The sequence below is a fragment of the Carassius gibelio genome, chromosome A25 (genome assembly GCF_023724105.1).
Source record: "Carassius gibelio isolate Cgi1373 ecotype wild population from Czech Republic chromosome A25, carGib1.2-hapl.c, whole genome shotgun sequence".
Lineage (NCBI taxonomy): Eukaryota > Metazoa > Chordata > Actinopteri > Cypriniformes > Cyprinidae > Carassius > Carassius gibelio.
In genome coordinates this window covers 14,837,788-14,861,426 of record NC_068395.1, presented here as the reverse complement: position 1 = coordinate 14,861,426, position 23,639 = coordinate 14,837,788, and the positions used below count along the sequence as shown (strand labels likewise).

At 38.6% G+C, this 23,639-nt stretch overlaps 3 protein-coding genes across 5 annotated transcripts; all 3 read left to right on the top strand.

Moving 5' to 3' along the window:
* Positions 1-530: 530 nt before the first annotated feature.
* Positions 531-9,679, top strand: LOC127946815 (mixed lineage kinase domain-like protein). 2 transcript variants are annotated; one of them, XM_052543589.1, is made up of 12 exons: positions 595-698; positions 3,719-3,897; positions 4,383-4,835; positions 5,097-5,213; positions 5,930-6,107; positions 6,242-6,342; positions 6,456-6,591; positions 6,819-6,903; positions 7,436-7,575; positions 7,656-7,705; positions 7,835-7,978; positions 8,992-9,679. In XM_052543589.1, exons 3-12 carry the CDS (start codon positions 4,388-4,390, stop codon positions 9,030-9,032), a joined length of 1,440 nt encoding a protein of 479 aa, XP_052399549.1. In that variant the 5' UTR covers positions 595-698; positions 3,719-3,897; positions 4,383-4,387; the 3' UTR covers positions 9,033-9,679. The 2 variants fall into 2 exon arrangements, with proteins under 2 accessions (XP_052399548.1, XP_052399549.1); XM_052543588.1 differs by lacking the exon at positions 3,719-3,897 and having other exon boundaries at positions 531-698; positions 8,992-9,677.
* A 549-nt stretch (positions 9,680-10,228) lies between these two features.
* LOC127946813 (leucine-rich repeat-containing protein 56) lies at positions 10,229-16,094 on the top strand. Of its 2 annotated transcripts, XM_052543587.1 has the most exons (13): positions 10,229-10,399; positions 10,580-10,705; positions 10,776-10,863; positions 11,053-11,113; positions 11,479-11,575; positions 11,719-11,916; positions 12,026-12,377; positions 13,231-13,295; positions 13,386-13,528; positions 14,587-14,756; positions 14,849-15,098; positions 15,186-15,319; positions 15,417-16,094. In XM_052543587.1, the coding sequence occupies exons 2-12, from the start codon at positions 10,580-10,582 to the stop codon at positions 15,307-15,309; spliced, it is 1,674 nt and encodes a 557-aa protein (XP_052399547.1). In that variant the 5' UTR covers positions 10,229-10,399; the 3' UTR covers positions 15,310-15,319; positions 15,417-16,094. The 2 variants fall into 2 exon arrangements, with proteins under 2 accessions (XP_052399547.1, XP_052399546.1); XM_052543586.1 differs by having other exon boundaries at positions 15,186-16,093.
* Positions 16,095-16,254: 160 nt separating this feature from the next.
* Positions 16,255-19,998, top strand: LOC127946812 (fibrous sheath CABYR-binding protein-like). The gene is made up of 3 exons (XM_052543585.1): positions 16,255-19,236; positions 19,437-19,565; positions 19,791-19,998. The coding sequence occupies exons 1-3, from the start codon at positions 17,554-17,556 to the stop codon at positions 19,926-19,928; spliced, it is 1,950 nt and encodes a 649-aa protein (XP_052399545.1). The 5' UTR covers positions 16,255-17,553; the 3' UTR covers positions 19,929-19,998.
* Positions 19,999-23,639: the final 3,641 nt, after the last annotated feature.

Below are 23,639 nucleotides of genomic sequence, written 5' to 3'. Positions count from 1 at the left end.
AATCAAAAGGGGTCATTGCATGCTACAGTACTTGAACTTTTACAAGTTATTGAGGTGTTCTGTTGCTGGATGTTATAATGAACACAGCAGTTGTCATTTACTCCCAACATCTGAGCCACTGAAAACGCAGTGGATTAGGTTTTTTTTTTTTTCTTGAAGGGAATGTGCCACAAGTCTACCTAAATGCATATATGTTCGTGTGAACAATTTGTGTTCCAGCTTTACCCACAGGAGAAGTGAGTATAAGCTTTTTTAATGAATCTTTTCGAATCGCCTTTCATAATAATGTGCTACTTAGCAAGTTTCATGATGAATGCTGCTGATGTAAACAGTCCCTCGGAGAGCAGCTAGGAAAAAGGAGTGGGGTCAGCAGAGCCAACTGTTTTTTTGAAGGTAAAAAAGTGTTTTTTACAGTACCATTGAGAAATTTCAATCAAACTATGTTACAGACTTTTCATTAAGACCCTAAGGAATCATAACAACTTGTGGAAAATGGGCATCCGATGACCCTTTTAAAGATTCTGCTCTCATCTCGCTCTTAGAAGGGAGCTGACTCATTCGAGTTTCAAAAAGGAAGCTGCACATAAAGCTAGTGAAGAAGTAGAAGGAGGAGCCATCAGTCACTCAGACCTGCTGTTTTCACATTTCCATGTCAGACTTCGCCAATTCAGAAAGGATAAAGTAATAAATTAACAGAAGTAAGTACTATCAGTTATGTCGTTACATATAGTGCATCTTGATTCAGAATTATGTCATATGCCATAACCATAATTAATTTACTTCTATATTCATTTACTTCTGTAATAATTATGTTTGCTATAATTATATGTCAATAATTATGTAATCTTTAAAATATCTGTGATGTCTGATTTGACTGGACGTTTCAAACTGACAATATTTTGCAGTATTTGTGAGAAAAGTTGGGTTTTACTATAGTATTGCAAGTAGTAGCAGTTCTATGAGCTTGCGAAAGATTACCAGGTCAAAGTAAACCTTTTTAAGACAATTACTTCATTAAAATGTTTAATTACAAAGGAGACATGATTTTTAGCTTATAATGTGTTGTAAACACAGCAGCAAGCTCAAGATGGAAGGAGATTTCACAATGAATTTCCTGTTTATAGTTTCCGATTAAGCTGATTGTGAAAGTAACTTTGGGTGACTTGGAATTCTTCCAGAGAGGAAGTCTAAAATTAACATGTCATAATAATATTTAATTTTCTGCAATTATTTGTGGTATCCTTTTCGTCAGAATATTTTATTATTATTATTAACATTATAATTTTGTTATTATTATTTAGCATTTTAAATCATGTTCCAACCAGAACATTGGTTTTAGCAGGAATGAGGAAATGCTTGCTTTGGTTTGATGGCATAACTTTCAGTTCCACTTTTTATTTTTATTTTGCACTACTGACACATTGTTCTCCTAATTAATATTGTTCAATCTTATAAATAATATAATATATATAAATATACATATAAAGGTGACTTGACTTTTATTATAATGCAGGCTATGTGTGAGGAATACATGCCATAAAACTTTTTACAATTTCAACATGACTTATTGCCAGTATTTCAGCTGATCTGTTTTTCCATTATTGCATTCAGAAGTTTCTACACACACACACCACACACACACACCACACACACCACACACACACACACACACACACATACAGTTATGAAATTTAAGTCATTGTATTACCTTGCATTGACATATTTCTGCTAATCTCTACATTTTTTATGACATCCATAATTTTGAGAGATAAAATGCAATACAGGAAACCATTTCAATTATGTTTTTTTAATAGATTTAAATAATCAAATAATGTTAACCAACGTACACCTTGAACCCTGAGAGGAGGGAATGAGACATTTTATATAATACTTTTACAGATGCTGAAGCCTGATTGAATCAGAATCACTCTATTGTACCGCAGTAGTAATGGCGTTCAAGCATTCACCTGATTGGCGATGTCAGGCACAAATTCATCTTTTTCACGTGATGTCACACTCTTACAGGAGCGCCCACGTTTTTCCCTTCACTGACCGCCATTTATTTTTACAAGGTTTGCATTAAGTAGTAATGTATTAAGACAATCAATTAGGCAATCAGATGAACCCAGAATATATAGACAATGTGCAAAGTTTCACATTAAATGTTTTCCCATAGCAAACTGTTATAAAGAAAACGTTTAACCATTTAGTGCATTGCATTCATTTCCCAAGCTGCGTTCCTGCAGGAAGGTCCAAATAGTGGGGATATAACAACTCACCAGGTCCTCTTGTCTGCTAACACACCAGTTCGCAAACACTTTCCATCTCAAACCGTATAGATGCCTCCCTCAAAGGGGCTTCAGGTTAGATTACCATGTACAGTACTCGCTGTGCATCAATAAGCTGGTTTACCTTACACTGACTTGCCGCACATGCAGGTCCCACAGCTCCGGCTTGAGAAGCCAGATGGTGTGACACTATTTTGACCATAGGAAATGCTTATTCCCACCCCTTGGGCCAGTGGCTCAACAACATGTGCACTTCCAAGGGCACCTTTGTTGGCGAGAAAAATAATGGGCAGTGGGCTTTCTCCTCTGAAGTGAAGAGGTCGATCTTCTTTGCCAAAGAGGCTCCAGATCATCTTTACTGTCTGAGGATTTAGTCTCCACTCTCCGTATAGAAATACCTTGAGTGCTAAGTGAACAGCTTCCATTGCCAGCCAGTTTATATGCCGCTGAGTCTCAGGGGGCAAAAGCGCTGGATTCATGTACATCTTGACCAGAGCCAGCCTTATCGGTAACACTTTGAATTGATATGATATTGGTATGCACTAAGGAATTAGTGGCTTTATAGCCTGTATAGCACGACCTCTGCTCCTCAGGTACTCTACTGCCTGTCTGGCTAAGAGAGAGGAGATTTCTGCTCATAACAGTGGAGCACTCTGTTCTGACACTTCTGACCTAATCTGTGAGTGAAACGAAGTGTATAGCTGTACTTTACAGTGTTCTCCCAATCTGACACTACAGGGAGTGCTGCCTATATGCACTGCCTAAGTGAAAGACAGGTGATGGGTCTGCGGTTAGCTGTATGGGGACACATGAGCGCCTCACTGAGACAGGAGGCTGCTTGTGCCACATGAGTTAAAGAGTAGCCAAAGTGCATCTGTAGACTGTGCACAGCTGACCACTGCTCCAAGGCAGGGGCTACTTATAAGACGTGAACAATCGAGTGACTGGAACTTCTCTGTTTTCTATACGAGGTTGGCCACTGTTCAGAGGAAAGGGGCTACTGATATCCTGTGAATTAGTGAGCAATTGGAACTCCTCTATGCTCTGCACACAGATGGCCACTGCTTTGAGGCAAGGGGTTGCTAATATTGAAATTGTCTCTGAATGAGCAACCGAGCAACTGGAACATCTCCGTGCTCAGCACATGGCGGGCCACTGCCATTTTCCCACAAATGAGTGAGTGCCTGGAACTTTTCTGTGCTCTGCACACATCTGGAAGCTGTTTTGAGGCAAGGGGCTGCTGGTATTGTGCGAATGAGTGATCAAGTGACTTGAACTTCTCTGTGCTCTGTACATGTCAGGCCACGTCAGGCCACTGCTCTGAGGTAGGGGGGTGCTTGAATCATGCAAATGAGGGTCTTTGATCCCTTGTAAACCTTCTCTCATAGACAGCATTGTCAGTGACATGGCTATTTTTCTGGCAACTTCAGGTCCTGACTTAGGGAGGAAGGATGAAAACGTGGGGACTGGGCCCATGTGGCTCTTTACAAAAGTCCTTAGGGCCTCCTTTACTGGAGCATAGACAAACTCAGGGTGCACTGCATCAAAAATAGGGGCCGCCCTGCTATGTATGGCAATCAGGGCACCTTCCACTGAAAAGCATATAATGGTGAGTGATAAGAGACTTCTTGGAAACAGCATTGTTAAGTGAAAGAGAAAGATTCTGAGGTAAATTGGATCCCAGCATCATATAGCAGCTGAGCCTCCCAATCAGGTAATTGCTTGAATATTAATAGCTATTGCAGATCAGATTAAATCAGGCTTCAGCATCTCGGAGGGAAAGGGTATCTCCATACATGTCAAGACACCAACTTGAGTTTTATCACTGAGGTGCCATATACATTTATTTTTACAGATATCCACATGAGAAACAATTACAGTCTAAATAAGGATGAGATTAATATTGATATTTTTTCATTTTGCCTTTTCCATTTGTTTCACAAATTGGTTTGTATTTATGTTTTAAAAACAGTGCATTTTATGTTTCAGAATCAGATCATTTTTTGAAAATCATCAAAAGATCATAATGCTTCAGTCATTCAGGATAATGAATCTGAGAAATATTTTTTTTTTTTTTATTGTTTTCATTCTCAGCTGCAATGGATATCATAGAACCAATCCTAGCCATTGCAGAAAAGCTGTACAGCCTATGTGAGGAAGTGAAGGCCAACAAGAAGCGCTGCAGACGTTTGGCTCACCGCGTGTCTACTCTGGCTGAGCTGGTGAAAACCGTGAAGGTTCATGGCTTTGGGACTGAGCCTCAACAGGTTATAAATGGACTTGAAAATCTTAAACTCACTCTGGAGTCAGCAGAGAAGATAGTGAAGAAATACACTTGCTTCAGCTATTTGAGACGCGTCGCCAAAGCGTATGACCTCGGCGAGGAGTTCAGCTGCCTAAATGAGAGGCTAAACGATGCAGCTCAGCTGCTTTCTCTAGCACTTCATTTCGAGCACAGAGTGTGTATCGATAAAGTGTTTCAAGAAGCAACGAGGCGGCGGGAAGATGAAGAGGACAGGCAGAGTGACTCTTTGGAACTTCGAGAATGTAAGATGTATGGATTAGAATTGGAATAAACTGGCTACTTCCAGGAAACCACTGAAGGCTTTAGACCAGGGCTGTCCAAACCTGTTCCTGAAGGGCTCCAACCCTTATTAAACACACCTGAACCAAAAAAATCATTACATCAGACTCTCTAGAAACTTTCAAGGAAAGTGAATGTCAGCTGGTTGGAGCTAAACTCCAGGAGCAGGATTGGACACCCTTGCTTTAGACGAAGTATTCACACAGTATAAATTTATCTCCTAGTGCTCCAGTCTTTAGCTCAGGAGAGCAAAGGAACGAACACGATGGTTGACGCCGTGCAAAAGACAGTTGACCAAACTCAAAAAGATGTGCAGGACATTAAAGAGATCCTGGAATCAAGTAAGTACAAATAAATGAAGAAAAAAAAGTATAATAATACAATATAATAATAATAATAATAATAATAATATTAATAATAATATAAAAATATTTATATATATAAAGTTACCAATGCATTATAACACAGGCTCAATAAAAATCATAATCAGATCAGATCAGTTAATAATTGCAAACAAGAGAAACTGAGAGTCAAGATCTGAGCGATTGCGAAAGGGTATAAATATGAAGAAGATCAGTAAGGTATGGAGGAATGAGATTATTAATAGCCTTGAATGAAAGAAGGAGATTATTAAAACCAATAAACGATACTTCACCAGAAGCCAGTGCAGTCGCAGAAGAACTGGGGAAATTTGCTCGATAATTAAGATTCTGAACCAACTTAATTTTTTTAAAGAAGTTTAAAGGTGAGACCAGAGAGGAGAGCATTACAGTAATCAATGTGTGTAGTAACCAGTGCATGTATAAGGACTGCAATATTCACTGAGACAACTGATATTACATTGATGGAAGTATAAAGTACTCATGATATTATTAGCATGACCTTCAAAAGATAGAGTGCTTTTAGTAAATAAGTGTATATTTAAATAGATACTGTAATAATAAAGGGTCCCCGTTTGTCACGAATTTCATTATTATAGTGAGGCTTTTATGAAGTAACGTTTAGTTTAGCATTGTTGAAGTAATGTTTTAAATGTTGTCTCAACTTTGGTTGGCAGTGAAAAAGCCCCGTCTTCATCTTCAAGACATTAGAGAGATTAAACCAGAGGAACTGACCTACAGTTTCCCTGGCAAAGCCTTCATGAAGTGCAGCCATTCTGAGATTTACAAAGGAACGTACAACAAGTTCACTGTGGCTATCAAGAGATACTTATGCCCGCTCAGCACCAGCCCCAGGTAGATGATAAAAATAATTGTGGTCAAATGTTAGCTTTTAGTCTGAGTGAAATCAGTCCGTCCCAAAGCAATGATTTTCTTGACTGATTTAAAAAACTAAACTTTTCCTTGTTGCATTTATTCATTCTCTCCAGTCAGCTGAGGAGTGTTTTTAACAAGGAGGTTGAGACCATGAAGCGCTTTGAGTCACCCAGTATCTTAAGAATGTTTGGGATCTGTGTCGAGGATGAGAATGGTGTGCTAATCTTTAATCAATCTCTAACCAAAGAATAATCTCAGTTTGAGAAAATCAGCATATCTGATCTTGTTTAACATGCATCTGGTTGTCATTGTGTCCTTCTCATACAGGACCAAATCCAAGACACCTTATAGTCATGGAGTACTGTGAGAAGGGGAGTCTTCGACAAGTCCTGGACAGTAACTGCAATCTGCCCTGGGAGAGAAAGACTCAGATGTGTCTGGATGCGGCGCAGGGACTCTACAGGTCCAACCAACAACATACTGTTATTCTATTTATTAATGACTTATTCTTCCTCTGTGACAAAAGATTCGGACTTTAACTCCACCTAGACTCCTCCTAGAGCAAGCATAAAGCATGTCTCGTCAAACTTTTTTATCTAGTTCATTTATTCACATACAGGCAATGTTTGCATATAAACTATACTGAAGGTATATTTGTCATCTTGATCTCATTGTTTTTGCACAGTACAGGCTGCATCAGTCGGAGGAGAAGTTTAAAGTGCATGGCTCCATCAGAAGCTGCATTTTTCTAGTGGCTGCTGGCTACAGAGTAAAGGTAATAGATATTCACTTTCACAATATCAGCATCGTTTCAGCACCAAAACAGCCACAACATGTTTTTGTAGTTCCAAAATCTCAAACATCCCAATTTAACAGATGGAGGTACCTTTTTTTTCACAAAATGCCTTTTCTTTCTAAAGACTGTTTAGTGATCTGTTTTGAATAGCTAGATATTACAATAATAATATTAATATTTTAAAGATTTATAATTATAGAAAAAAGATTTGCCAACATTACAGAAAATAAAGTTTGCAGACAATACTTTTTTTAATTTGCTAACAGTTTGGAATTATTGAATTTAATAAAGTATAAAAACAAAATGTTAAACATTAAATATATTTTCTTTTCTGTATACATAAGAAATTGCTTGCTTTATATTTTATAAGTATATATTACTGTTACTAAACCAATTTTGTCTAAGAAAGAAGGAAATGTGCTGGACACTAATTAAACCCAGGAAATGTTACTTGTTGGGGTTTGATCTTAATTTTTATGTTGTGTATTTGTTCATTTGTATGTTCTGAAAGTTGGGAGGCTTTGAGTTGGCAAAAACCGAAACTTCTCTTCAGAAGAATAAATCCAAAATGAACAGTGTTTTACATTACAACTCTCCACAACAGCTTCAGAATGTCAACTATACTTATGACAAGGCATGTGAGATCTACAGGTACGGCAGTCAAAATCTATATCATACACACATATCTTAATCAAATAAAGGATGGTCACTGACTGTACATGCTCTTTTAGTTTTGGCATTGTCTTGTGGGAAATTGCCACACGAGATGTTCCTTTTAAAGGTGTGTATCACCACCACAATCAGTTTTCACAGACTGTTGTTAATCTCTTACATATATTTGTGTTTGCGCTGAATATTACTTACATTTGAACTAAATACACGCCACACTCTTTCTGTGCCATGCTTTTAGACTGTACGACCCCCCGTCAGATCTACCAAAAAGTGTGTGTAGAGAAGATCATGGAGGCACTTCCAGAAGACTGTCCTAAACAACTAAAACAGCTCATCAATGCCTGTCGATCATTTGAGCCCTTCCTACGACCAACAGCAGGAGGTAAGACTCTGACACTCAGGTGAAGTTACAGTACACAAGCGGGTAGTCAAGTTTTCTTCTGTGATTAGTAATGCGTTTCAGGTTACATTATAAACAGATTGCTTTTTGGAAGTAGTGACAAAGCAACCTCTCTTTATACGTTTGTCACATAATCACATGGTCCAACACAAGCATAGCTGAGGTGTGCACAAAAGTAACACAAATGTATTCATTACATACCATAAAAAAAGTTAAAATGTAATTTTTATCAAGTGAAATATCATGAACTTTAAAAATATGGGATATTTTCATTTCATTGAGACTTCCGATGCTATTCTGTGGTCCTCGTTTTCTGTGCAGCTACACAAATAATCTTTTACTTTACTTTTCTCTGTACCATTGCAATAAGTTAAATCAACAGTGATGTCAAGGTTCTTGCCTTTATGTCGGAGTAAGATGGTTGTGATTGTTGCAAATAGAGAATAAAAGTGGGCCGAATACAGAGCCTTGTGGAACACAAGTGGTATCACCTCTGCCTCCTTTACTTATATATGATATATAAATATATATTAATCATGTGTTTATTTATTTATTTGAGTTACAAAACTTTTAACAAAAAAAAAATATTGCTTAACCAAAGATAGGGCAAACATACTGGCTATGAATAATTGCTAACTGATAAATAATGAAACTGAAAAAAAAAAAAAAAAAAAACTGGTAGGGTAAATGATGATGAGAGACTTTCCAAAATAAAATGCATGATTAACCTGAACTGATAAAAATTAAATGAACAAATGTTTTATACTTGCACAAATTTTGGTCAGATAATTCAAGAAATGACAGGCTTGGATGGACCCAAATAAGGCACAATGTTACAGCTAATCTTTGCTCTTATTAACAAAACACCAAACTGACTTTAATTATAAATGAGATTTCACAAACAGATTATGTGACACATGAACTTGTCATGAATTGATATATTTTTAAGTATCAGTTATTGTCTTTTTTTTTTTTTTTTTTTTTTTTTTTTTTAGTATTGGTCGACAGGCTCTTCAACATGGTGGAAGACGACTGATTCCTGCATCTCTAACCAATGCTGCTGGCAATCCATGTCCATATCTGATTCTGATGATGTAGGATACAGGAAAGAAAGCAGGACAAACTTGCATCACATAAACCCTGGACTCTCAGTTTATTAACCCAAACCTTGATAAATTTAGGTACATGTTGCATATACATAGTGCATAATATTATTTATCTTATTGGGAATGATGATCCATCCATTCACATTGTTTAGACATTTTGCATTCACATTTCTGATAAGATGCAACACGTATGTATATGAGTTTCAAAGTTTTTTTTATTATTATTATTATTTTTTCTAAGTTGTATAGCAAACATCCTGTTTCATAAAAGACTTCGGATTGTAGATCAGTGATGTGTGAGATGAGAAAATGTTGCTTTTAATATTTGTAAGGTAAAATAAACATTTATTTGATATAATGCTTTATAATTATATAACTTTATAATACAATATTGTGTAATCTGTGTCATCAAAAATAAAAACTCACAGCTGCATAGTAAATGTCTGTCTGTCTTTTTGCTAAACATTACATTAAAAGTTATTGTTGGTACTGTTTTTGTTGTTGTTGTTATGTAACTAACTAAATTTACTGACAGTTAAAAAGACAGAAAAAAGGAGTAAAGATAAATTTAAGTGATGTGATGTCAGAGTTTAAATAAAGTGATATAAGATATTTCGTCAGGTGATGATCATGTGAAAGTGGTACGCTATCCAATAGGATAAATATGGTTACATTTATTATTGCTTCATAATTTTACATATTTATAGGTATGGTTATACATTTATTTACATATACAGTCAAAAGATTAAAAAAAAAAAAACATTTCCTTGTTGGTGGTTGTTTTTATTATAGGTTTTTCTCTCTTTTTTTTTTTTTTTTTTTTTTTTTGTAATTGCTAATTAATAATGTTTGTACAGACAAATAATATATAAAATGTTGTATTACATAAAAGTAGTTTCATTGCTTTCCTACCGAGTCCATTCAGAACAACAAGCTCTTATGGGACTAATGTAGGACTTAAAAAACATTCAGAGATGGGGATTTTCCCCCAGTATTCTCATTACATCGTTTAATGTTTTCCTGTCAATTATTATGATTAGGACAAAATTCATAATTAATACTCAGACAAAAAGTTTAAGCTTAGTCCATTTCGAATTACATTACATTAATAAAACTGGCAAATTAATCAATAATTATTGTTTGGGTAGGGACATTCACCAGTCGTGTATCTTGATGGACTACAAATCCCACTTAGCCCCGTATCCAGGAAGTAGTCGCGTTGCTAAGCAAACTCACCCGCTGTGAGGCAGAAGAGAAACGCTGGATCCTGAGTGATATTGTTTATAAAACTCAGAAGGTAAGACGAGTAATTATACCGGTCAGAGAATAAAACTTGAATAAGATACAAAACATATAATAAAGTTTAACAAATTAGAAAATAAATAAACTTTTTTTCCCACTAAGGTGTCGTAAGCATTGCTGTAAAACATAATACATACATATTAATTTGAGGGCAGAGTGAACAATTATTTTGCAGATGTCGGGTGAGTCCTCGCTGAAGAAGAGAGCGGGCTCAGCTGAGTTCAGTGGATCTGCTTTATTAAACCCCAAACCTGCTGCTGAAGAGCTGCTGCTCGATCAGAGTCTGTCTCCGGAGAAACTGGTACGAGACCCGGACACATCCACATCTTCACACACATCTCAGATAAACAGTGTTTCTCTTTCTTCTGCAGAAAATCATCTCAGGAGCAGAGGATCTTCACGAGGTGACGTCACTAGAGATGTGTGTGGACACCCGAGAGGAGACTCTGGACAACTTCGGTCAGATTTAATACAGTTACTCTTTATTCACTTCATATTAGTTTGAGAGAACCAAATGTTTGCGTGTCATTAAACCTCGACTTTCAGATTGTGAGGAACAGTGATGTGATTTAAAGTGGTTTGGATTATGACTGAGATATCTCCATCAGAAAGATGATGAATCTGAGTGTTTTCTGTCTCGTCTCACAGGAATCTACTTGCCCAAACTCACACAGCTGAAGATGAACAACAGTCTGCTCTCATCTGTGCGGTACGAGCTCCTTTACCTTTATTACATCCATAAAGAGATAATAGTTCACCCGAAAATGAACAGGTGTGATCATTCACTCGCTCCAAACCCTCTTCTGTGGACCACGACAGAAGATATTTAGTGTTATATTAATGCTGCTCTTTTCTGTTCAATGATAGTGGATGGGGACTTTTATCTCATGATTAAAAAAAACAAACATAATTATTGTCAATCCAAAGTCATAAAATTCAAGTCAATCAAATTACGAAGGTGCCAGCATGAACAGCTTGTGTTGCAGACCTCAGGAACAAACAGAATCGATTACTGAACACATTTGACAGAAGATGCTTTGAATCTAATAACAGATGATCTCCGTGTGTCCTCAGGGATCTGGGAACCAGTCTCTCTCTCCTGCAGGTCTTATGTGTGGCTCGATGTGGTCTGACCGACCTGGAGGGCATCTCTGCTCTTTCCTCCTTAAAGGTGTCCAACAACATTTCGACTGAACCGATCAAACTCTGGTGTTTTCCTGATGTCAAAGTGTTTTCAGATCAAACTGATTTCTCTATCACTCCTCATGAACTACAGTGTGTCTAAATAAAGCGAATGAGTGTTTTCTTCCTCAGGAGCTGTATGCGGCGTTCAACAGCGTCTCGGACCTGAGTCCAGTCAGTTTGCTGGAGGATCTGGAGCTGCTGGATCTGGAGGAGAACGAGGTTGAAGATCCGGCTCAGTTGTGGTATTTGGGCCGCTGTGTGAAGCTCAGGACACTTTCACTGGAAGGAAACCCTGTGTGCACCCGCCGCGCTCCAGGAGCCTCTGAGGTACATGAAGATCACCATCTTTCTTCTGTTTTTCTTCTTTAATGATGAGTTTGGTTTGTTACACACAGTCATACTCAGATGGATTCCTCACGTGTGGTTTGTGCTGCAGGACTCGGGCTCCAGCTTCAGGGCCGCGGTGCGAGAGCTGATCCCGCAGCTGATCTTCCTCGATGATGTTCCTGTTGAAGAGGACACAGCTCCACGCTGCAGAGCCTCACTGCAGGACTGGACTCTTCTCAGAGAATCCATCAGAGACGCTTCGCTCACAGATGCAGACAGACAGCAGCGTCTGGAGACGGACTCAGCAGCACTCGAGGTGTTTCAGAAGCAGAGACCTGGAGATCTGAGGGTCTCCTCCACGAGTCTCTCCAGACCTCTCACTTCCTGCAGCGGATCAAGACCAGCATCGACCCGCTCCGACATCGCCGTCCTGAACCACGAGGCCAGTGATCTGACGAACGGTAAACTCCTGCCCTCCACTGATCGAGACGCACTTCTGTTCTGACACTTCCACACTATATATATATATATATATATATATATATATATATATATATAATTACTACTAATAATAATACTTTTATAATATTATAATCGTAATACTAATTGTTTTTTCCATATTTTTATTTAGTAACAATAAAATAATATGTATTGTTATTATCAATGAATTGATCATATTATCATAGTAATAGTTCTCTTTTTTATGTTTTAATAATAAAAAAATATATATTTTAATGTTTTATTCAATAATAATAATACAATTAATACAATAATTATTATTAAATGAATAGTATTACACTTCTTTTTTGTTCAGTGTTTTTAGTAGTAATAATACTAATATTACTTTTAATAAAATATCTATATTTATTTTTGTCTTTTAATACAATTATTGTTATTATATTATTATAGTCATACTGATATAGAATAAACAATTATTAGTAATATTTCTTATTTGTTTTTTCTTAATAATATATCATCATCATCATCATTATCATTGATATTGTTATTATTATATTTTAAATGAGTAATCATGACAGTTATCATTATAAGTAATAATACATAAATATATATATTACTACTACTACTACTAGTTTATTATAATTTATTAGAATTAATTTTTAAATAGCAGTAATTTAGTTTTTCAGTTAGTGTAATTTTCATCAGAAAAATCTAATTAGATTGTGAAGCTCTATTGGCTGACGTAAACTGTTATAGATGTGATGTTTATGCTACAGTAACTACAGTATTAAGAGTAATATCAGATCTTTAGTGGTTTGTGTGTGTGTCGGGGAGTAATGTGTGACGTCTGCTCAGGTGTCGGTCGAGTTCTCTGTGGGAATCCACTACAAGCTGCTCGAGCTCGAAGACAGAAGATAAAGGTGAATCTCATCAAACTGATCCGAATCACCAATATCACTATATTATATTATATATCACCCCATGAAAACAAAATCTTTCCATCTGTCCAGCTCCAAAACTCTGTGTCTCAAACTCGTCCCAGCACACGGAGCAGCTTCACTCCTGAACACACGCTTGAGCTTGAAGAGAGCAGCAGCCGCGAGCACAGAGATGTTTTTACTCAACTCAGAAGCTGGAGGATTGAGCACAACAAGTACTGAACCCCCTCTCATATATCACACACACACACACACTCTCAAACACACACACACTCACACAAACAAACACAGACGCTCACACACACACACACACACACACACAAACACACACACACACACACACACACGCACATGTTTGTTTTTGTGAAAAGTGGGTTCATCCCATAGGCGTAATGTTTTTTATACTGTACAAACTCTGTATTCTATCGCCATTCACCAACCCTACACCTAACCCTAACCCTAACCCTCACAGGAAACTTTGTGCATTTTTACTTTCTCAAAAAAACTCATTCTGTATGATTTCTAAGTGTTTTGAAAAATGGGGACATGGGTTATGTCCTCATAAGTCACCCTCTCCTTGTAATACCTGTGTCATACCCATGTCATTATACACAGTTGTGTCCTGATATGTCACAAAAACATGAGCACACTCTCTCTCACACACACACAAACACACACACTCGAACACACACACACACACAAACTCACACTCACACACACACACAGTCTCTCAAACACAAACACACACACACACACAAACAAACACAGACGCTCACACACACACACACTCAAACATTCACACACACACACTCACACACACACACACACACACACACACACACTCTCAAACACACATACACTCACACAAACAAACACAGACACACTCAAACAAACACACACACACACACAGACACACACACACACACTCTCAAACACACAGACACTCACACAAACAAACACAGACACAGACACACTCAAACAAACACACACACACACACACAATCTCTCAAACACAAACACACACACACACACACACACACACGCACTCAACACACACACACAGTCTCTCAAACACAAACACACACACACACACACACACACACAAACAAACACATACACTCACATACACACACACTCACATAAAACACTCACACACACACACACAGACACTCTCAATCACACAAACACTCACATATTCTCTATCTCAAACACACACACACACACGCACACACACACACACACTTCCGGTTAACACATGCTTTTCTTCTGACAGACGTCTGCTGGTTATTGAGGAGCAGCAGCCGCAGGTGATGAAGATCCACCACAGTGATGATGATGATGATGAAGATGATGATGAAGGCAGTCACAGCCAAAGTTTCAGCAGCGATGACATCACTAGAGACACGAGCTCTCCTGATTGGTCCGTTCAGTGTCCCTCCACAGGTGCGTCAGGTTCTTTCTCTCGTCTATAAATGATGCTCGTGAGTGTCTTCATGATTGAATCTTGTGCTTCTCTCTGTCTGAATCTCTATCAGAGACGCTGAGACTCAGCTCTTCATCAGGCTGTTCGATGTCTCCCTCTCCTCCACCCAGAGCCGCAGCAGCGCCCCCTGCTGGCCGGAGGATCACACAGATCCGCTCTCGGAGACTCAGAGCTCATAATGCCAGAGCATCAGAGGAGACTCATGGGACTGAGAGCATCATGACTGTAAGATCTCAGACTGCGTGTCCTCAAATCATCCACAAACCTCACAGACCCTCCAGCAGTCCTCTTAGAGCACAATGGTGCGTCCTGTCCTTCCTGTCAAAGCTGATTTGGGGTCAATTATTACTTAAACACATTTCTAACTACAGAATATTCTCCTAATTCAGGTCAGAAGCCTCTGAGGATCCTCAGCACTCAGACACCCAACATAAACCAGTAATAGTCTCTGAAAAACTGACGCCCAGATGTCCACAAACAGCCAGAGCTGCACTCCAGAGACTTCTGAAGTGATGCATTGTGGGTCAGAATAGATCATACATCTTCACTGCAGGTCCACACACTTTCAGAAACACTTTAAAGTTGTCACTGAATCACTGTTTGTCTCGGCTTTATTTCAGAAGTAGTTCAGGTTTGATTGACAGGAGAGTCTCAGCACAGATGTGATCATGTGATCACTGACACAGACTGATGATAATGTCAGGTGACTGTGAACTCTGTTCTCCTGCGGTGGATCTCCAGCAGCACAGCTTCATCTGTGACGGATCATGTCTGCTCTCACAGGTTCAGTGTTTGCAGACGCAGGTGCAGGACTGTTATTCCACACGTCTCTGAAAGATCTTCCACAGATGAGAGTCAGATAACAGTGTTGTTCTGACAAACACCACATCATTGAGTCTTTTAACCTTTCTGTGCATATCCAGATTTATGTTGTTAATATTTGGAAAATGGAGGATGGAAAATTATTAATAAAGTCAAGTGGAGAATGAAAAACATTTTATTATTTTTTATTTTTTTTTTACAATATTTAATCTTAAACTTCATCAACAAGTAATATTTACAAATTATGTAATCTGGAATATTTTTTGTATCATAATAAAGAACACATTTACACTATATTTAAAAGTTTGAAGCCATTAATATTAAAACAAAATAATAATAATAATAATAATAATTCTTTTATCATGCAAGGATGCATTAAATTGCAGCCTTAACATAAAAGAGTTAGTTAAAAAAAATGCAATTCAGACCCCAACTTTTGAACATTACATTAGTTTTGATTTATAAAGTATTTTATATATAATTAAATTACAGATATTTGATTGGACATATTATAAGTTCCTCAGTCTTAAAATCACTCTGTGTGTGTGTGTGTGTGTGTGTGTGTGTGTGTGTGTGTGTGTGTGTGTGTGTGTGTGTGTGTGTGTGTGTGTGTGTGTTAACTTTTGCAAAAAAAACACCCTTTGATAATTCTGAATATACTGTGTATAAAAATGCAAAACCTAATAAAAGTCAGTAGTCACACAGTCCTGTATATGTTCAAACAGGCATCAGTCTGTACAGGCAGCTAGTGGCTACATTACATATGATTTTATAATCTGCTCCATATCAGTGGATTTTAAGTACTTTTGCTCAATTAACTGCTGCAATAATTCAAAAAAAGTATAAAACACGTTTGTGTTTGTATAATTGTTTGCTTTTTTATATACAAAAAATATATGAATATTTTTAGTAACATGAAATGTTTTTTGAAGTACCAAATATTAAAGAAATAACATTTAGATAAAATATGGTACGTGCCCCAAATTAAAAAAATATGGTGAATGTGTTAATGACAGCGAGTTATTTTATTTAAAAAAATCTAAATCTGAACACAATCTATGGTTCTGCTTGTAAAATGCACACAAATGAGTGAGAACTGAAATCTGATAATGTTTTGTACAAATAAACATTATTTAGTACATATTTCTTTCAGAGGGATTTAGCGGGCCATCTAAATGGTTGCTATGACAACTTAACGCTCTGGCTGCTGCTCTCGGTCTTTGCTGTCATAAGTATGAATATTATATTTATATTTAAATTCATTTGATAATTCTAGCTACTATTTTAAATTGTATCTTTTGTGTGTGTGTGTTTGTGGTAATTGTAATATTTAAAGCAGATGTGTTGTTTTAAGACAATTTTCCACCAATGAGATCAGTGGATGGTCCATTGTTTACGTCATAATGATCGCTGCATTCCATTAGAACGTTCGGTGAGTCCTCTATAAATATGAGTGCAGACGAATCAGGCATTCTGTAGCGAGTTGTGGCGAGTGATGTGAGTATCCTCTTTATAATTTGGACATCAAAAGTTATCAATATTTTCAAAACTTGGAGAAAAGTCACTGAGATAAATAAACGGGAATGTTACACAGAGGAGGACCGTGTGGAAAGTTTCAGATATGTAAATTAGTAATGATCAAAGTAATAACTTTTTATACATTTACTATTAAATACAGCCTCCTTCCACCACTCTTTGATTTAAGATTCATTCTGAAAAGCTGATACTGAAAGCTTTGATAGTTTAATATTGCCTTTTACATTGATTAGATATTAATGTAAAAAGAGTAGGCTATATACTTTTCCATTATAAGCATATGAGTTATGCACATTAGTTGGAAAACTGATAAAAACTGAGCTGATAGATCTCCTCTAGGCATTCATAAAAATAAAAAAAACACTTAAGACACCAGCTTGCAGGCTCTTATATGTTTATATGTTTACTCAACTCAAAGAACTGTTTCATTTCTGTTTTCTGTCACATATTTTACAGATAGAAAGACAAAGTCAGTGTATTGTTCACATATTTGGATCTTCTTTTACCTTCACATCGAACATCAACATGAGTTTGTCAACCATCCTCCCCAGTTTTTCCGAGAGCGCAGTGCAGTCCTCATCTCCTGAACTCTCAGATGAGCTCACCGCTGCCCTCGCCGCAGGCCGCTGGTGGGCAATAATGGAGGTTTCTTCTCCTATATCTGAAGAGCCTGAGTATGGAGACCTCACCTCAGTGCAGTGGCGGGGAACAATGGAGGCAGGAGAAACTTTGTGCCCCAAGTCTGTGGTCTTCAGTGATGAATGTGAGAAGACTGAGTCCCTGAACTCAAGCTTCCCAGCTGCAACACTGAAGACCAAAGAGCTGTGGAGGAAGAAGAAGACACAGGGTGCACCGGTGCCTCCCAGGTCCCAACACGGTTCATCTGTGCCTACAAATACCAAGAAGAGGGACCACAACTCATCCCTGGTCTTCAACTATGAATCTAAGAAGGCTGAGTCTCCGCGCTCAGGCTTTACAGATGCAACACTGAAGACCAAGGAGCTGTGGAGGCAGAAGAAGCCTCAGGGAGCACCTGTGTTTGCTGGATCTGAGTTCACTAATGAAATACTGAAGACCACTAAGCAGGGGAAGCAACAGCAAAGAAAGTGGACCGAGATGAAGCCTCAGGTAGCACCTGAACCTGCTGGGTCCCCGCAAAGACCACCTGTGACCACTGGCTCTCAGCGAAGAGGAAAGCTCATGATCCCCGAGAATCTGAGGCAACATCTGCTAAAGGCTGCTTCTGAACTGGAATCACTTGTGTCTGCTAGATCCCCACAGAGAGCACCAGTGACCACAGTGTCTCCTCAAAACACAGCCATGCACACCAAGTCTCTACAGAGAGAAGCTATGCCTGCCCCAGAGGTGCCAAAACCAAAGATACCTGAGCAGCTGAGACAGGAGCTGCTGCAGCAGAAGCCCAACAAGATCCAAGAGAAGCAAAGGCTGAAGATACCTGAGCCGCTGAGACAGGAGCTGCTGCAGCTGTCGGCTCGAGCCTCTTCTGTTAAAGGAGCACCTGCACCCAACAAGATGCTGCAGGTTTCATCTTGGGCCTCTTCTGAGAAGGGAGCACCTGGACCCAGCAAGACCCCAGAGAGACAAAAGCTCAAGATACCTGAGCGTCTGAGGAAGGAGTTTCTGCAGCAGAAGCCTCAAGCCTGTCCTGTACAGGGTGATCCCATGCCTTTCAAGTCCCCTCAGGAAGCACCTTTACCTGACAGGAGTCCTGTGTATGTTGGGACCCCACAGGGAGCAGGAGTGTTTGCCAGGTCTCCACCGGCAGAGGCAGTGCCCGCTGAGCCTCCGAAAGTAGAGACAGTTCCCTCCAGAACCACGAAGACAAGAAAACGGAGACTTGCTGAGCATCAGAGCATTCCTGTCTCTGCCACCCAGGCATTACCCATGTCCTCCAGGACCTCAAGCGTGGTGCCTGTGCATTCTGGGACCCTACAGGGAGCACTTGTGACCAAAAGTTCCCCACAACAGGGATCAAATCCCAGAATGACTGAGCAGCAGAAGAAGAAGCGCAGGGAGCAGTGGAGACAGCAGCAGAGACAGCGGAGGCAGCAGAAAGCAGCAGTAAGTCCCTTCCATCTCTCGTTTTTACTTATTCTCAGATTTATTCTAAAATATAAACTCTTCCTTCACCTAAAATACTATGTTGTCAATGTCTTCTATCTGAACTTGTATTACATTATATTTCAAAATGATAAAAAGATTTAAGAAAGTACTCCTCAAACCTGTCCAGCTTTACATTATTATGTCTGTTCCTTCAACAGAACAACGGCGAAGTGTGTGAGCCGCCTCCACAAAAAAAGCTGGGTGTGGAAATGGAAAAGGTGCAGCTGAAGCTCAAACTGGGGAACCATCAAGCCCCAAAGCCCAGGTCCCAGCTCACCCTGATGATGGTTAGTCCCTTCTCTCTCTCTTTTACTTAGACATATTTAAAAACTGAACGTAACATATATAAACTAAACATATATTTCAATATGTAAGTTAATCTGGGATGAGTATTATATATTTTCCATTCATAAACCCCGCTCATGACAGAAACAATATATCTTTAGACTTTCTCTAAGAATGGCTCATTAAATCTGCTCAGGGTTTCATCATCATGTCTGTTTCTTCAACAGGATCATGCAGCTGTGGGTCGGCAGTCACCTCCAGAAAAAAAGCAGCGCATGGCAAACGAAATCAAAGGCCAGCAGTTGGGACTAAGCCGCTTAAAGCATTTATGTAGCATATTCATATGTTTAATGGAATATTTGTAAATATGTATTATTTGAATATATTATGTTTGTGCATACTGTATTTAATATGATTGTATGCATAATAAAAAGTAAAATATAAACTATCCATCTATCTATCAAAGACAGCACACATCTAACACCATAAGCTAATATAAATCACATGTTTGGGTGTAGGTCATACATCACTGCTGATTTAGAGTGTTTCAGACAGTTAAAGAGGAGTGTTTCTTAAACCGTACATATGAGAACAGGGGTTGAACATTTTTATATTTTTGGATGGTGCAAAGAGAGACCATCCATATATATATATATATACATGTGTGTATATATATATATATATATATATATATATATATATATATATATATATATATATATATATATACACACACACACTCACCTAAAAGATTATAAGGAACAGCTGTTCAATTTCTCATTAATGCAATTATCTAATCAACCAATCAGAAAACAGTTGCTTCAATGCATTTAGGAGTGTGGTCTTGGTCAAGACAATCTCCTGAACTAGAAAATACAAAAAAACTCCAAACCAAGTTAAGATTAACAATTTAATTGAGGTTCAACAGATAAAAAAAAACAGATGCAATATGGATAAACAAATGATAAAGCTTGGCTTATTGAATATCAGATCCCTTTCTACGAAAACACTTTTTGTAAATAATATGTATAATATGTAATAATATCACTGATCATAATATAGATGTGCTCTGTTTGACAGAAACCTGGCTAAAACCTGATGATTACATTATTTTAAATGAGTCCACCCCCCAAGATTACTGTTATAAACATGAGCCACGTCTAAAAGACAAAGGGGGAGGTGTTGCTTCAATTTATAACAACGTTTTCAGGATTTCTCAGAGGGCAGGCTTCAAGTATAACTAGTTTGAAGTAATGGTGCTTCATATAACATTATCCAGAGAAACAAATGTTAATGATAAACCCCCTGTTATGTTTGTACTGGCTACTGTATACAGGCCACCAGGCCACCATACAGACTTTATTAAAGAGTTTGGTGATTTTTAAAGTTTTAATAGTTGGTGATTTTAATATCCATGTTGATAATGAAAAAGATGCATTGTAATCAGCATTTATAGACATTCTGAACTCTATTGGGGTTAGACAACACGTTTCAGGACCTACTCATTGTCGAAATAATACTCTAGATTTAATACTGTCTCATGGAAATGATGTTGATAGTGTTGAAATTATTCAGCCAAGTGATGATATCTCAGATCATTTAGTTTTGTGCAAACTTTTATCATTCATCTAAACCAACAACATGTATGTTAGAACCTATACCATCTAAGCTCCTAAAAGAGGTGCTTCAAGAAGTCATAGATCCTCTTCTGACTATTATTAATTCCTCATTGTCATTAGGATATGGCCCCAAAACCTTCAAACTTGCTGTTATTAAGCCTCTCGTCAAAAAAACACAACTTGACCACAAAGAACTAGTTAATTATAGACCAATCTCTAGTCTCCCTTTTCTGTCCAAGATACTAGAAAAGGAGGTATCCTCACAATTACATTACTTCTTAGAGAAAAATGGTACATGTGAGGATTTCCAGTCAGGACCGTATAGACCGTATCATAGTACTGAGACTGCTCTCCTCAGAGTTACAAATGTAACAGATATGCAGGTCATCGATTGATGGGTTGAATTCAGGCATATAAAATGAAAATTTTTACACTAAATGCCTGGCGCCAGCCTGGCTGGATTTAAATTAATTACGACAAGAAATTCCAGAGTCACGTGAGCAACCTCGAAGGAGACACAACACCCCCACATTCCTAAACACACACACACAAACTTTTATTTAAGCTCTTTATGTAAGTCCTTAATAATATGTATTTTGAATATGTTTGTGCGTTGCACAAAATGGTTAATCCTTGTTATGTGAGGAGTATAAGTTGCTAACTTATTAATTGGAAGTGTTTATCCTAATATTAATGTTCTCAAATAAGAGTCATGATTCTGTAACCCTACCCCTGACCAGCTCATAAAGCTTTATGATCCCACTGTGAAAAAGGACAGGAAAAAGCCAGTACACCAGTACCTTTTTCTCAATGTATACTAAACTATTACTTTTTCAATGTATTCTTAAGGTATTAAGTATTGCTTTTTGGTGCATTAGATGTTCCCCATATAAATTGGAGTATCTGCAGTTTTATCATGTGTTAATCAAACTTTAAATATGTTTAATTCTGCATTGGAATGTAACTTCATGTTTTGATCATTTATATATGTTATTTTTGGTATCGGTTTAATCGTCATGCTTTGACGGACTCACTTATATAAAGGAAATTAATGAAAAATTATTAATCTGGAATTACGAACTGGCTGGAATATCACTACTGAAATGCTATGAGCCAGAGTGGGTGTTTCCCCAGAGACAAAGGAACTTTTTCCCGCTTCAGATCGGGACGTTCATTGGTTGTTCACGCGAACAGAGGCGTTAACCATTTCAAGCCATAAGATCTGACCCAGGAAGTTCCTCCCCTCTCTTGCTCTTGACCCTCTTGCTCTTGCCCCTTCTTCTCTTCTGCTCGTCCCTCTGCGCGGCCTTGGTCCGCTCTCCTATCGCTGTCCCTCTCAGCATGGTGGCTGAGAGGACAGCCGTTCTCAGGGCTCCTTCGGGAGCTTCCATTTCCGTTGTTTTTGTTTCTTTACTAAGTTTATTCGCCTCTCCACACGAGGAAGACGAATTGTGAAACATTGCTTTGTTGTACCTTTCAAATACCGCGCGATTCTGCAGCAGCCCCAGAAGCCACGAGAGAACCTGCCTAGCCACAGAGACCACGCTCACGCTGCTCAAGCACACAAAGCATCACAAGAGACACGTGCAAGTATCATTCTCTATGGAGATTTAAATGCTGCTTAAATTTTGTCTATGATTTGATTTGTTGTTGTCTTTCAGGGGTTACTGTCTGTGAGATTGCATAACTCAAGGCTCAGTACTAGGGCCGCTACTCTTCATGCTTTATATGTTACCCTTGGGAGATATCAGGAAACATGGTGTTAGCTTTCACTGTTATGCTGATGATACTCAGCTCTATATTTCTTCATGGCCCGGTGAAACACACCAATTTGAAAAACTAATGGAATGCATAGTCGATATAAAAAACTGGATGACAAGTAATTTCTTACTGCTAAATTCTGAAAAAACAGAGGTGTTAATTATAGGACCTAAAAACTCTGCTTGTAATAACCTAGAACACTGTATAAGACTTGCGGATGGTTTGGGATATAATGATGCGCCCCTAAAGGATATGTTCAACACCGGGCTGGATGACCTGGTTCCTAGACTTGAAATGGAGCTGTTGGAAGCCCATCATTTCGGTCTCCGTGGAATACCCCAGCCACATCTGTCTCTCCCGGGTGGGATGGCCAATTCTAGACCGGGGTCTACAGACAGGAGGACTGCCAGCCCAGCGCCATGATGCAAGATGGCCATCAGCCCAGCGCCACAGCACAAGATGGTCGCCAGCCCAGTGCCACAACACAAGATGGTCGCCAGCCCAGTGCCACAACACAAGATGACCTTCCAGGGTCGAGTCAGGTTCCCGTTGACCCTCCAGAGTCGAGTCAGGTTCCCGTTGACCCTCCAGAGTCGAGTCAGGTTCCCGTGGACCCGCCAGAGTTGAGTCAGGTTCCCGTGGACCCGCCAGAGTCGAGTCAGGTGCTCAGTGACCCTCCAGAGTCAGGGCTAGTCA

What these genes read in the sequence shown, in the direction of transcription:
- LOC127946813 (XM_052543587.1), top strand. Translation starts at nt 10,580, where the DNA reads ATGTCGGGTGAGTCCTCGCTGAAGAAGAGAGCGGGCTCAGCTGAGTTC. An exon ending in CTCGAAGACAGAAGATAAAG is followed by an intron (nt 13,296 to 13,385) that starts GTGAATCTCATC and finishes CCATCTGTCCAG; the next exon opens with CTCCAAAACTCTGTGTCTCA. An exon ending in AGTCCTCTTAGAGCACAATG is followed by an intron (nt 15,099 to 15,185) that starts GTGCGTCCTGTC and finishes CTCCTAATTCAG; the next exon opens with GTCAGAAGCCTCTGAGGATC.
- LOC127946815 (XM_052543589.1), top strand. Translation starts at nt 4,388, where the DNA reads ATGGATATCATAGAACCAATCCTAGCCATTGCAGAAAAGCTGTACAGC. An exon ending in CCGCTCAGCACCAGCCCCAG is followed by an intron (nt 6,108 to 6,241) that starts GTAGATGATAAA and finishes CATTCTCTCCAG; the next exon opens with TCAGCTGAGGAGTGTTTTTA. An exon ending in CCTACGACCAACAGCAGGAG is followed by an intron (nt 7,979 to 8,991) that starts GTAAGACTCTGA and finishes TTTTTTTTTTAG; the next exon opens with TATTGGTCGACAGGCTCTTC.
- LOC127946812 (XM_052543585.1), top strand. Translation starts at nt 17,554, where the DNA reads ATGTTTACTCAACTCAAAGAACTGTTTCATTTCTGTTTTCTGTCACAT. An exon ending in GGAGGCAGCAGAAAGCAGCA is followed by an intron (nt 19,237 to 19,436) that starts GTAAGTCCCTTC and finishes TTCCTTCAACAG; the next exon opens with AACAACGGCGAAGTGTGTGA. An exon ending in CCCAGCTCACCCTGATGATG is followed by an intron (nt 19,566 to 19,790) that starts GTTAGTCCCTTC and finishes TTTCTTCAACAG; the next exon opens with GATCATGCAGCTGTGGGTCG.